The sequence below is a fragment of the Boleophthalmus pectinirostris genome, unplaced genomic scaffold (assembly GCF_026225935.1).
Source record: "Boleophthalmus pectinirostris isolate CB_2022bp ecotype Guang Dong unplaced genomic scaffold, ASM2622593v1 HiC_scaffold_14, whole genome shotgun sequence".
In the NCBI taxonomy this organism is placed as follows: Eukaryota; Metazoa; Chordata; class Actinopteri; order Gobiiformes; family Gobiidae; genus Boleophthalmus; species Boleophthalmus pectinirostris.
Genome location: NW_026571047.1, coordinates 6,475,683 through 6,489,688, shown reverse-complemented (window position 1 = coordinate 6,489,688; position 14,006 = coordinate 6,475,683). Strand labels below are relative to the sequence as shown.

Here is a 14,006-nt window from a genome sequence, read left to right as displayed (position 1 = left end):
TGTGATGGTCCATGATATTATTGTGAGACTTTTGATGATACGATATCACGATATTTTGGTTATTGTTACATCCCTACCAGGGACTGAAGGTGGAAATGAACAATTTTGCTATAACCCAGCACAAACATCTGACTTTTTTTGTGTAGCTCAGTGTTTTATGTGCATTGACACTAATAAATAAACAAACTAAAAGCTAAACTACCGTATTTTCCGGATTATAAGTCGCTCCGGAGTATAAGTCGCACCAGCCAAAAAATGTGTAATGAAGAAGAAAAAAATATATATAAGTCACACTAGACTATAAGTCGCACTGTTTGGGGAAATGTATTTTATAAAATCAGAGACCAGGAACCGACATTTCATCTTGAAAGGCAAGTTTTAGTAATAACAACAGAACAGAGAACAACAGACTGAACAGGCGTTAATATGTTAACGTAACATATGAACAGTTCTTCAGATAATTATAGCATAAACAACAGAACATAAGTTTACCAAACTCTCCGTCTCACTCCAAATCACTAAATCCATTGAATTCTTCATCCTCTGTGTCACTTCTGCACGACCTCCGGAGACAAACCATAGATCCATGAGGTAAACAGAGCGGCGCTTCCTCTTCTGTGTCGCTGTCGTCAGACTCAGCATCAGTTCCAGTTAGAATTATTCCGGCCTTTCTGAATCCCCACAGGATGTTTCGGTTGTCATTGAAGTTTAGGCTTTGTCGATTCATCCAGTGACTTCAGGAAAGTTGCATGGCACACCCGCCCGTTTGCCATGAAGCTGTGTTCTCCATCTCCACTTTCCGCCAGTCCCTCACAAGTTTCTCGCTCACTCCAAACTTTCTTTCTGCTGCTCGATTACTGTTTTCAGCTGCAGACGGCGGCTTTTTCTACAGGAGGCATGCGCAATAGAGTGCAAATTCACAGTGGTACAGGCATAATAATAGTATTAGATACTGACACACAAGACTAGAGCCTCTCGCAGCTGTCAGTCTGAAAATTTTAATATATAAGTCGCACCGGAGTATAAGTCACAAGACCACCTAAACCATGAAAAAAGTGCAATTTATAGTCCGAAAATATGGTAAACTAAAAAAACTAGCACTTCATGACATCACAAGGTGGAACAGAGCATTTTGATCTTTGGAGATGTGGGCAGACTAATAATAAAGGATTACTCAAACACGTGATTTAAACAAAACACAACTGCAGGTCTGTTTTTGACGAGGATTCTAACACGTCTTAAAGCTCACAAGAATACATTTTGTGTAAAATAAGACCTTTAATATTAACATATAAAGTCATGTATTTGCTTTGATTTTGAGTTCTATGGGTCATCTCCGTCGCTTCCTCTTGGTCAAACTATTGATGTGTCAGCATTTCAGAGGACGCAGTTGCTTTTTGGTCACTTTCTGCCAGGGGCCAAACTGCAGGGCCCTTCACCTGACCCCTGGGTGTCTGCCAAAGCTTTGATTCAAACACACAAAACCAAAACCTGCTGGGGCTGTCTCTCCTAATGGATTTCTAGCAGTGTGCAAACCTTAGCCACTGTTACTTAAAGGTCTTATGCATTATTCAGGGGTTTAAATTTACTTTTGGACACTTTTGCCTGATAAACTCTGAATAATGTATAAGTACGAGTAAGTTACACTGCCAGCAGGGAGCTCGAGGCGTTATAAGATGTGGTTTTAACTGGCTCAAAACATGAAAAACAAAAGTAGTTCATTTTAAAAGTTATCCCTCACTTACTTTATACTTTCTGAGTGTCCTAACTATTCAACACGATGAGTTTAGAAGCACTTTTCACAACTTTTAGAGGCTAGAGTGGAGTTTAGACTTTAGAATTAGACGCAGACACCACACATCGGTCTCATTTTGATTCTAAGGGCTGCTGAAAAAAAAAGACAAATCATTTATTTACATGAAAATAAAACGATCGCTGGTTAGAACAATGTAACGTGGGATTTAAAAGTTGTTTATTATGGATTCTTGTGAGCTTTAAGCCATGTTATAATGCTGCTGTCTCCTCAAAAACATACCTAGAGTTGTGTTTTATTTCATTCACACATGTCTGTCTACATCTCCAAAGCTCAAAATGCTCTGTTCCACCTTGTGATGTCATGAAGCGATAGTTTTTTTCACGTTAACAGCTAAGTTTTTACTTTTTGTTCAGCAGAAATCGGCAATTCCGGCGCTGAAATGATCCAAACGATTCCAGTGAAGGTGCATGGAGTTTAAAAACACATTCATATATTACCAGATTCATCACAAGGTGGAACAGAGTGTTTTCTGTTTGAGAGAAGAACTTGTGGGTTAAACATGTGTGAATGAAAAAAACAAACAAACAAATAAACAAACAAAAAACCTACATTATAACATAGATCAGAAAATAGTATAATTTGAGCATTTTAAAAACAAAGAGGAGCTGCATGGATAAGCATTTTACTAGCTGTAGTGGGAGTCTGATTAAAAGTGCATTATGTAACCTTTCTGGAGGATGTTATTGCCGTGCCGGAAATGTCCCACAGGTTACAGGTCAGATCTGTGGAGATGCAACCCCGCTTACAGTAAGAATATATGTTTTTTCTAAGGTGCACCTGGAGTTGAATAAAAAAGTTACGCAGTCCACCTTTAATACGCAGGATTATTGAAAGAAAGAACACAACTCTAGTGATATATTCAACTAGCAGGATATTATGATGAGCCCAAATCGCTGTATACATCCCTGTCCAGAAAATAGACTGGAGCATTTCAGACATTAGCCAGTGGCGGGGAGAGGACGTGCCAGTCGGAGGGGTCAGGGTGCCATGGGAAAGCGGTGCCGCTGGGGTTTGTTGACGACTAAAGAGACTATTTCCAGAGCGCAGGGACTTTCTCTCTGTAAAAACAGGACTGCCGGCTCTTCTGCTGGGCTCTGCTGTGCGGGGGAGGAGGGAGGGGGCCACGGAGGAGACGCGCAGTGCACCAGTGCCCCCCTGTGGACGTTATGGGTGTCTGCAAACTCAACTGTGTTCTTATCTAACTTAACTAACAGTGAATAGCTTTACATTGCAAAAGGAATATAGTTATTTACTTCAAGTGATTCAGTTGAGAATATTTGTCTTCATTTTAAAGCCACAGTATGATTTTTTAGGCATTACAAAATAAAAATTAATTGTGTTGTGTATTTATTGGACTGAAAATCACGAGTCTTTCCTATGAGTGGGCTTGCATCTCCACAAACCTGACTGTCATTCATTTGGCCTGGAGGAAATATTGTTCCTTTGTCTATAATCTTCCACAACAAGGCATAAAACTTCTGTCTCCATGCAGAGCGTTCGCAAATACGCTTTTAACTTTCTGTTTCCATGGAGTTGATGTGCCACCTCCACTGCAAAAAGCTTTGACAAAATTTAAGATATAAACACTTAAATCTACCAGAAAATGACTTAGAAATAGAAAGTAGACAGTGAAATTATCTGTCCATGCAGCAAGATCATTTAACTTGACAAGTTATAGTCAAATAAATGACCTGTCTCAGAACTAGTAAGTCGATAATAAATCTGAAAACAAGATGAATAACCTGATAAAAAAGTTTTCAAATCTTGGCCAGATCAGAGAAATTTACATTGTCCAGAAAGTTGCATATTGTACCTTAATGTATTTCAGTCCTACCTCTGAGTTGCGCTGTGTTCATAAAGAACTGTTTATACCAAACTTAACACAGAAACATGAATGTGATGGAGAAAATACATGATGATTATTAAAGGTTGTTAAACTTTGCTTTGGAGAAACAAACTGAGAAGTGTCAGCAGCTAAACAAACCCAAAGTACGTTTTTCACGGATTTATGAAAACCTACTTTGTTCAGATTTATTCAGGAGTTTGCATGTTCTCTCTGTGTCTGGGTGGTTTTCCTTTTGGGTTTTCCTATATCAACCCAAAAAATGAATCACAGGTGGTAACATCGAGTTAATGCCGGACGTACACTGTGTGATATTTTCGATCGTTTCACTCAGCCCCAGTTCAAACTGTACGACCAAATCGCAGAGTTTAAAAGTTCACAGCTCACGATTCATGTTCTCACACTATACGAACTACTTCAACAGAGCGAAGCCCTCACAAGAGGCGACTGGATTTCAAACAGGTTTGATGTTCTTGCGGCCTACGATTGCCGACTGGGAGCTGGTCGTGAGGTATTAATCGGTTCTCGTTACCCCATGTTTACGAAACGAAGTCAGCCAAAGGTCAGCCCAATCCCAAAAACTGTCGCACAAGTGAAAAATCGGCTCAAAAATGGCCAAAAATCTCACAGTGTACGTCTGGCTTAAGGTAGTCCTGACCAAGACCAACTCAAAATCTGACAGGTGCATTGAAGGATGGGTCAAATGCAGAGGAACAATGTCCACATGGGGACAGTAAAGTGTACCTTACCTTGGACTCACTTCCGACTGTTCACTTTGATTGTGCACTTCATTCATAGCAAAATATACGATACTCCAAAACCAAATCAAACCTCTTGGAGAGTCTCTGAAGATCCATTTTAGGTACCATACTTTGGCTACCATTTAATCACTTCAGGAAAACATCTTGGCCAGCCTGGACTGTGTTTTGACATTTGTATTCAACAGAGCAATTTGGTGACGCTCAGTCTAAAAATAATTTCAAGGTGGAACTTACACAATCTGACAAATGGCTTCTGTGCTCGACAAGCCAAGAACTTAACAACTGAAACTTTGCAGCTTATGTCATCAACGTTCCCTGGAAGTGTGACTCTAACTTTGAAACTCTTCTCTGTCTGAAGCTCTGTTACTCAAATTAGTCATTAATATGAGCTTTGTTTTAACACAATCCAGGTAAAAAAGAGTTAGATGATGCTCACCTTTTTGTTGAAAATCAAACTCCTAAACAGGACCATGAATGCTCGTATCGATCACAAACTCTTGAAAATATGTTGTGTAACTCCATTTTGTGTTCATTTCTTGAGTTTTCAAACTATCTGAATACTTTTTCGACAGTGTTTGCTAATGTGTGTTTGTGTCTCCATGGTAACTACTGAACTTCCTTCACAGGAAATACATGCAGTACACCCCCAGTGTGATGTCACTGCAAAGTATCAATAGTTCAATGTGTGGGCTGAATCTGCTTTGACAGTTTTATACACTAAATAGTCATCAAAGGTGCACTGTGTGACTTTTTGGTTGAGGGTCCGTCACCTGCTTGTTGCTCTGCCCTGGAATGTTCCACAGTATGACATTAAACAGCTCTGCCTTACATTTATGCAATTACAGTTGGTTTTATAGCTCAAAAATACCTAGAAAAACAGGTATTCTGACTGTGAGCCAGTGTCCTGCATAGGTTCATTTTTGGAGACCCGCACCCACCCTCATTCGCCTAGTACAGCACCACACCTGCCAGTTAACCTGTGATTATGTCAAAGTTAAATTTGCACCTGCCCAGACCTGTTAACATTCCACCCATTACCCGCCCGTGATAAATCAGGGTCAGCCCATTAGTTCGACAGCCCAACGGACGAGGACTAAACCAGGATTAAACCAGGACTGAACCAGGACTGAACCAGGACTAAACCTATGCTGTGTCATTAATAGATTATAAATATATACATTCTGCAAACTGCAGAGCCGATCACAGGAACTACACCAGGACTGGACCAGGACTTACACCAGGATTGGACCAGAACTGGACCATGACTGGACCAGAACTTACACCAGGATTGGACCAGAACTGCACCAGGACTGAACCAGGACTAAACCAGGTCTTAACCAGGACAAAACTAGGACTAAACCAGTGTCATTAGCATAAATATATACCGCCGAACCAGTCACCAGGACTGCACCAGCACTGGACCAGGACTTAACCAGGAATAAACCAGGATTTGATCGGGCCTAAACCAGGATTAAACCAGGATTGCTGCTGAGCTGATCACCTCCGCTGATGGTTTTATGTAATAAATATGCTGAAATCTCTCTCTCAGCCTGGCCCATCGTTCCAGAAAAAGATCGGGAAATGGCACTTGTTTCCAGGGCAACAGACATCCTGGACGCACTTCAAGTATTTTTCTCCCGTTCGTCTTTCATTTAATTCGTAATCACTACCCGCCACCCGTAAAATTCCAGAACGTTAAAACCCGCCCGTTTTAGCAACTATCTGCAGGTAGCCAACCCCGTGCAGGACTCTGGTGTGAGCGGGTTTGCCTCTCCACAGATCTGACCTGATCTGATTTGGTCTCCATGAAGGTAGAAAGGTTTAATGCCATACTATGAAACATTCTAAATTAAGCAATAATATCCCCATGGAGAAAAGAATTTGACGGAAAAGTTACACAATGCACCTTTGAATAAAAAAGTAACCAACCAAATGACCGTGTGTTCATTCTCAGAACAAGTTTGACCATCAATGCAACTTCTTATACGTGTAGTTGTGTCTCGTGTCTCTGTGTGTCTCACTGATAGACTGTCTTCTCTTTCTCTGTCCACTGTCCCTCCTCCTGTCCACTGCCTCTGTGTCCCGTCTGTCCTTGCACTGCGCGACCAGCGGAGGGCGCCGCTCGACTCGGTGTCCCTGGTCATGCGCGGCTCTATGGAGTTTGGCGAGTTGAGTTTGATGGACAACCTCTCTGGCTCCATCTGCCACTTCTACGCCCTCCCGCCCCGGCCCGGCAAGCCCCGCGGCGACGAGAAGGTCAAGCCCCGCCTCCGAGCCCCGCCCCCTGCCACCATTTTGATTTAGAGCTTATAGGCATACGGCTGCATCAAACACTTATATTTAAAATTTTATGGAATTACACTGCAAAAAATGTATATCTGAGTCAGTGAAATCATTGAAACTAGGCATCTCTGATATCGTTCTAATATTAGCAATATCAGATAGATATGTCATTCTTCCATGTAGAGCAGAGGTCGGCAACCTTAAATGCTCCATTTGGAGTGTCTCCCACAGAAAAGAAAACACCTGGAGCCACAAAACCCCTTTGACTCTAAAATGAGGAGAACACTGCATATCATTGTTTTACCTGTGTCTTCTGTATAAAACACTATAGTGTGTTGCCTTTATGACATCAGTGAAATGCTACACAGAGTATATTTCCCTTCATATATACAGATGATCTGCAGATGCATAATCTCTGAAAAATTTCACATCAACCATCTCTAATGTGATAGAAGCACAAAAGAGACTCACCATCAGCAGCACATCCTCTGTCACAGAAAAAAACACTCATATTCCACTGATTCTTGTCCTTTAGTCCAACAGAAGCTGACCACATCAGCGGCACAAAGAGCGCTAATAATTTATGCAAATGAGTCATGTGGCTTTAAGTTTAGTTTCTGTAAAACATAAACAAATGTGCACAAAGCTGCATTAAACACATTATTACTCAATATATTTTTGAGTCTTCCTCGTAGGAAATAAAAATCCAAACTTACACGATCCACCCGCAGCGAACCAAAACTGCCGTTTGCTTCTGTGTTCCGTCATCATTTTATTGCATGTAGTTCCGCGTGTCTCAGTCTCATCAGCCGTGATACAAAATGAATCTGCCCACATAGCATTAAATGTTCTGTTTTCTTCAGAAACTTTTTTTTTTCTTGGATTTATCCATCATTTCTGTACCAGGGGTCAAAAAGCTAATAATATAATAATAATAAATCATACTGCTGGTGTAGGACCTGGTAAATCCGGGCTGCCAGATCTGTGCCGGGTGCCGCACATCGGTGGCTTTGATGCATATTCTGAGCGACAAAAATATTAAAAACGTTTTATTTGAATGTTACAGGATTACCATTATCTACAAATTTAGAATTACATTTAAAAACAAACAGACTAAAATTAAAATACATAGTAAGTAGATACTCGTTATTTATTTTCCAAAATCACAGAGAGCCACAACAGAAGGACGAACGAGCCGCGGGTTGCCGACCCCTGATCTAGAATATTCTAAAATATATAAAACAGTTCTACCTTACATTTATTCAATTACAGGTGGTTTTATAGCTCAAAAACACCTTGAAAAACAGACATACTGACTGTGAGCGGTGTTGCCTCTCCACAGATCTGACTTGTAACTTGGTCTGGTTTGGTCTCCATGAATATAGAAAGGTTTAACTGTGAAACATCCCAGACAAAGTTAGGGTTGGGGTATTAGTAAAGGGTTAGCAGTTATTATGCAATTTGTTAAACTATTTTGAAACTGTAATACTCAGTCAGCAACATGACAAATATTGAAACTGAATATTGAACTGATATTTTTGCAGTGTGATACATAATACATCGTGAATGTTTAATGAAGTTGAAGAAAACATTGATCAGACAGAGTGCAGCCCTATGTGTTTCATACATAAAGTCAAATCTGTTAAGTTTCTCTAAGAATCATCCACCAAATCACTTTTTTGTTGGTTGCGCTAACTCCCATCTCTCCTGTCCACAGCTGTAGATCCCTGTAGTTGGACATATGCACTTACCTCAATCAAACATCTCAATTGATGAAGCTTTAGCTCCAGTGGGTCCAGATAGAACATTTAACAGATATAGAATAGCATTTTGTCACTTTTTGGTTGCATTTTTGGTTCCACCACCTGCTTGTTTCTATGGATATGTCATTGCTCTGCTTGGAATGTTCCACGGTATGACTTTAAACAGCTCTACCTTACGTTTATTCAAGCGCAGGTGGTTTTATAGCTCAAAAATACCGAGAAAAACAAACATTCTATATCCTGTGAGTGAGGTTGCTTCTCCGCAGATCCAACCTGTAACTTGATCTAGTTTGATTTCAGTGATGATAAAAAAAGGTTGAATGCCGTACTGTGAAACATTCCAGACAAAGCAACCACATTTCGATGGAGAAAAGTTACACAATGCACATTTAAAACGTTTATAATCTCATATGGACAGTGTAATGGTTGCTCATTGTGTAGCGCGTAGCATCACAACAGATTCATAAAGGACCCCTCTTCTTCTTTGTCACTGATGTTTTGTCGCTCTGTGCAATTAAGCTAACCACTGATTCTGTCTTTATTTATCATTCATATTGTAATAACCTCAACATGAGATGAGGCGCTTTCATTTTGATACTGTGTCTCTCAGTGTTGCTTCCTTTTTCGCTCTAGACTTCATACAGAATAATGACAACATTTCATTATTCATGAATTTTGTTGACACCCTTGTTGACATTTTGTATTAACTACTCTTTTAATAGTCTTAAATGAAGCAGGACATAATTCATAATGAACACAGTTTTTAAAGAATTATTCAGGCTTAGAAACTACTTCATAAAAAGCTTGTCCCTAACCCTATCAATAAGTATTTGCGAAAGCTGAACCCTTTATAATAAAGTATTTGTTTATTTTGAATTAAGTTTTTGTTCATGCTTTATTAAAGGTGCATTGTGCAACTTTTCTGGTGGAGAGTCCGCTACCTGCTTTTCTTCATGGAGATGTTATTGCTTTGCTTGGAATGTTTCATGCTATGACATTAAATGTATACGAGGGATGGGCATGATTAGTCGACTAATCGATAATCGATCATTAAGAATTTCATCGATCATGTTTATTTTTAATCGACAAACTGAATGTAGGTTGATGTGCATAGCGTAGCGTAAAAAGACAAGGCTGCGTCTGACAGCGCAAACACTGGAGTTGGGGCCTGACAGTTCCACGTTTTGGCTCTGGCACCTCCTTGGACATCACTGTACCACTCATGAGTGTGTATCAGATCAGTGTCCCGTCATGGAGCATGTAAACGCAGTATCCTGGTTACTGCAACATAAAGTTCATGCGTCCAAAAGACAAACACTTTTCAGTCTTTTCATCACAACAGGAGCCAAAATAAATACAGTGACCAACATAAATAAAGTGAGTGAAATGAGTGTTAAATAAAGAGCTGCACTAAGAGCTAAGAGCAGCGCACTTTTAGTTTATGCAAATGAGTCATGCAGTTTTAAGTTTTGTTTCTGTAAGACATAAATAAATGTGTCAAAGCTGAATTAAACACATTATAATGTCAAACTGATGTGGCTCTAGAGTGATTATGGTTTATATGTTGTAAAGTTAAGTTTATTTATGCTGATTAGTAATAGTAATAATAATGATGATCATTTTAATATAAAAACATTAATGATTAATCAAAAAACAATCATTAATTCTCTCTACGATCGATTAAGAATATTTAATTGAATGCCCATCTCTAACGTATACATCTAGGATTTATTCATCATGGGTGTTTCTATTTCTCAAAAACACTATATATACTTCTGTTAATAGGGGCGACTCTCCACAGATCTGAATTTAAATGTAATGTAGTGCTGTAACCTACTTGTCTCCATCATGATAGGTTTAATCTGTACTGTGGAACATTCTATCTCCATGGAGACAAACAGATTGAGGACCCACTAGAAATATTACGCAGTGCACCTTTAATGCTCTATCTTCTTATGATACCAAAGCACTATACATTCATTATGATGGTCTCATTGGCCCAAACAATCTGCATGAATCTGCCAAATGCTCAAGTTAGTTGGGTTTTTGGCATCACAAAGTCTCTAGAACTTCAACACCAGGTAACTTCTATCACCTTAGTGTTCATGTAGTCTCACCGTAGCCCCCGTAGTGCCCTCCTCCGCCCTCCCTGGCCTGTAGTGTGTAGACTTGTGGTTTGGCTGGTGCTCACGCGCTTGTCTCTTCCTGCTGTAGATCCCTCTAGCGGAGATGGAAGCTCTGTCTCTGGCCTCGGAGAGATCCTGGTCGCTGGCCGACGACTCCACCGCCGATGATTTTAATCCTCTTTTTCTAACCAGCCTGGAATGCAATGTACTGAGCCATACGCTGCTTTGACTCCATCGCCTTCTCTCCTCTCTGCAGTTTGTTTTTCCCGGGGTTCTTTCAAAGCTACATGTTCAATATGATTGGAACTGAGTATGGAGGGTAGATGGAAGGTCATTTTTGGAAATACATTCTGGAAGACAAAAATTATTCTCAATTAGGGGTGGAAAAACTAATTATATCACAATAGTTTCTGTGCACAGTGGTACCCAGCCAGTTCCGTTCAGAGAGAATACCACAGACTGAAAGTATCTACACCTATAAACGTCATTTCGTTCTGGGTCCAGTCAAGTGGTAACGGAGGGAAACAGGGGCAGATTTTTGACATTCAAATGTCTCTTATTCAGAAACTAGAGGGACTATTGAAATAAGTAAAGTATCAGAATGTAGGAAAGAGTTACACTACAACAGGGTCAAGTTAAACCTGTGATATTCTTTCAAGTTGTTGACAAAAATTTTAAACTCATGTCAGTAACGGAGGAATGAAATATGCAGCACTTTTTGGTCAATAAATCCAAACAGTGATAACTCTTGGTTCTCACTTCCATATCCTTAACAAACTGGTTTGAATATTTGCTTCATATAGTTTTCTACCATATGGTACAAGATTAGGTTGAAAAAATCTCTTACTTTTTGAGTCATGACATTTTTTATTAAGAAAGGTCATGGTAACGGAGGGAAAAGTAACGGAGGGAAAATTGTGCAAACAAGTAGAAGGTGCATGATTTTGCATAATTTGTCAGCTTTTTCCTACTGAATACTTCAAAATGAAAGGAAACTATTTCTATAAAATATGTCAGTCCTTCCAAGCCAATTTTTATCATTTTAAATACATAAAAAAAAAAAAAAAAATCATGTACCTTCATCAACAGTTCAAAGATGGAATAACACAAGATATGATGAAATACATCCATTTATTTACATGATTTGCAGGTCTTTGAAATTTGGGAAATAATTTTTCTTCCATGTTTCATACATGGTCTGTTTAAAACATATGTAACTTTAGAACCAAAAATGGTACAGAAAAAGGTCAACAGTTTCATAAACTAGAGTACATATGTATCTGTTCAATACATTTTTATATCAGATGCATTAACTTGAATTTTTGGCCTTGCTGTTTACTTCTGCTTGATCGGGCCCTCTGTTAGATTTAACGTTCTAATAAAAGTCTGCATTTGCATGGACACACAAAAACATAGTTATTTTTGACATCCACCTGCAGCTGCCTGTCCACTGCCTGATCTGTCAGCATTTATTTAATTTTCACACGCCTCAGGAAAAAACAAACAGAGATTGCATTAGGGTGGAAATAGCTACACGGCCATTGTGCACAGAGCCTGATGTTTGTTTTGTTGATGTGCAAAATTTGAATATTGAGTGTATCGTTTGTAATAAAAACGATAAAAAATTACATTAAAAAGAGAAAAAAAAAAAGAAATCTCTCAAACAAGAGTATGAACTTTAAAGTAAACTTAAAAGTAGTTTATGGTCCATGCTCTTTTTGTGTTAGACTTCAACCTCAACCAAGACATTTACAAGCACAATTAAGTATATTCCTGATGCACTGTTAAAAAATGATGACCAGTGACCTTCTCATCTTCTGCAGAGCTCTACACAAACAGCCGCTGTCCTCCAGAAGTTCTTCAAAGGCGTTCCTCACAGATCAGCTCGTTCTTTGAGCTGATCATGTGACCCATTAGCACTATCTAACTTCCCCAGATCTATACATCGCTCCATAATACCCTGACTTCCAAAGCCGGTTACCGCGGGAAAGGACATCTCCCCCCAAATCGAACATGAATAGAATGTCATTGTAGGCTCCAGAGGTAATTATCTGCAGCCTGCTGGGTTCGGTTTAGGCGGCGTTAGTATCGATATTAGCGCCCTCTGCTCACGTGAGAAGGAAGGGTCACTGTAACCTTGCACTGTGCAATAGTTTCGCTCATGCTAAAAGGTCACGTTATGCTGAGTTGACTCTGTTCAGCTTTAAACAGGTGGTGGACAATACTGAAATACAATACTGAGAATACTGATGGGAATTTGAACTAGAGGTCTGCACGGGACAGAATTTTCAGTCCCGCTCCCGCCTATGCCTGTCTGCAAAAAATTTTAATTTTTATCCCCATTCCCGCTCGTATCTGCGATATATTGTCCCATTCCTGCTAGATTGGGACGTTCGCTTTCTTAAGCTCTATCAAACACATAGACGTGGAAAGGAATTGTCTAAAATGTGCGCAAAAATTTGACCACATCCGCAAATTTAGGCCGCTTGAAATGTTTTTATTAATGCCAAATAAAATATCCAGCAAAAATGATGTATGATAGGCATACATGAAGCATTAGTATATTTTACTTTACACTCATATTTAGTTTGTGGGACTGAAGTTTATCAATGAGCTTTCAAAATGTGTCCTGTGCCCAGAAAACAAGGCTCTGTTTTAAACATGCCTGTTAATGTCTGGGTTCAGGGTCAAACTCCTTGTTACGGCCACTTCTCCTTGTCAAAACCTGATCTTTTCAAACCTCCGAAGCTCAGCAGTACTTAGTCAATACTTGGTCAATACTTGGTCAATACTTGGATGGGAAACCACTGAGAATACCAGGTGCCAGAATTGAGTAATGTTGGGAAAAACTGTCCTTAGGAAAGACACTTCGTCCACATTGCCTAGTGTGAATGCGGTGTGTATGTGAGTGTCGGCGGTTGTCAGAGGTTCTGACGGTGCAAACTGGCAGCCTCACTTTTATCAGTCTGTCCCAGAACAGCTGTGGCTACAATCTTCTCACCAATGAGCTGGACTGAATTAATTATGCGTTTCAAAAAGCTACATAAGAAATGTATTGTAGCGACAATTTTAGTCCTAACCCTTTGTCGTTTCTGAGTGCAGGGGATCCAGGCCTAACGCGCTACCAGATTGGCACATTAGATTGTAGAGCAGAAAGAAGTAGGATGGATGAATAGATGTTCAATAATATTACAGAGTTGGGTAGTGAAAGCTCGACCACCGGTCAGAAGGAGCGCGGTAAAAATCATGTAACCTCCTGTCACCCATACACCCAGTACACTGGCACCTGTGCATTTATATAGGGCTTGACTCCACCCTGCCCCCTTGTGGCCAAGCCGAATATAGGTCACCCTGTGCCCAGACAAACAGTGACCCAATTAACCCCAGCCTAAACGAAAGAAAAATGGCTCCTAC

General features: G+C 39.9%; 1 protein-coding gene across 1 annotated transcript in view; it reads left to right on the top strand.

Moving 5' to 3' along the window:
- cacna1g (calcium channel, voltage-dependent, T type, alpha 1G subunit) overlaps positions 1 to 14,006 on the top strand; it is a 634,394-nt gene that overhangs the window by 612,470 nt on the left and 7,918 nt on the right. Inside the window, 2 exon segments of the mRNA XM_055150510.1 lie at positions 6,530 to 6,676; positions 10,681 to 10,797. Coding sequence (XP_055006485.1) covers positions 6,530 to 6,676; positions 10,681 to 10,797 — 264 coding nt within the window.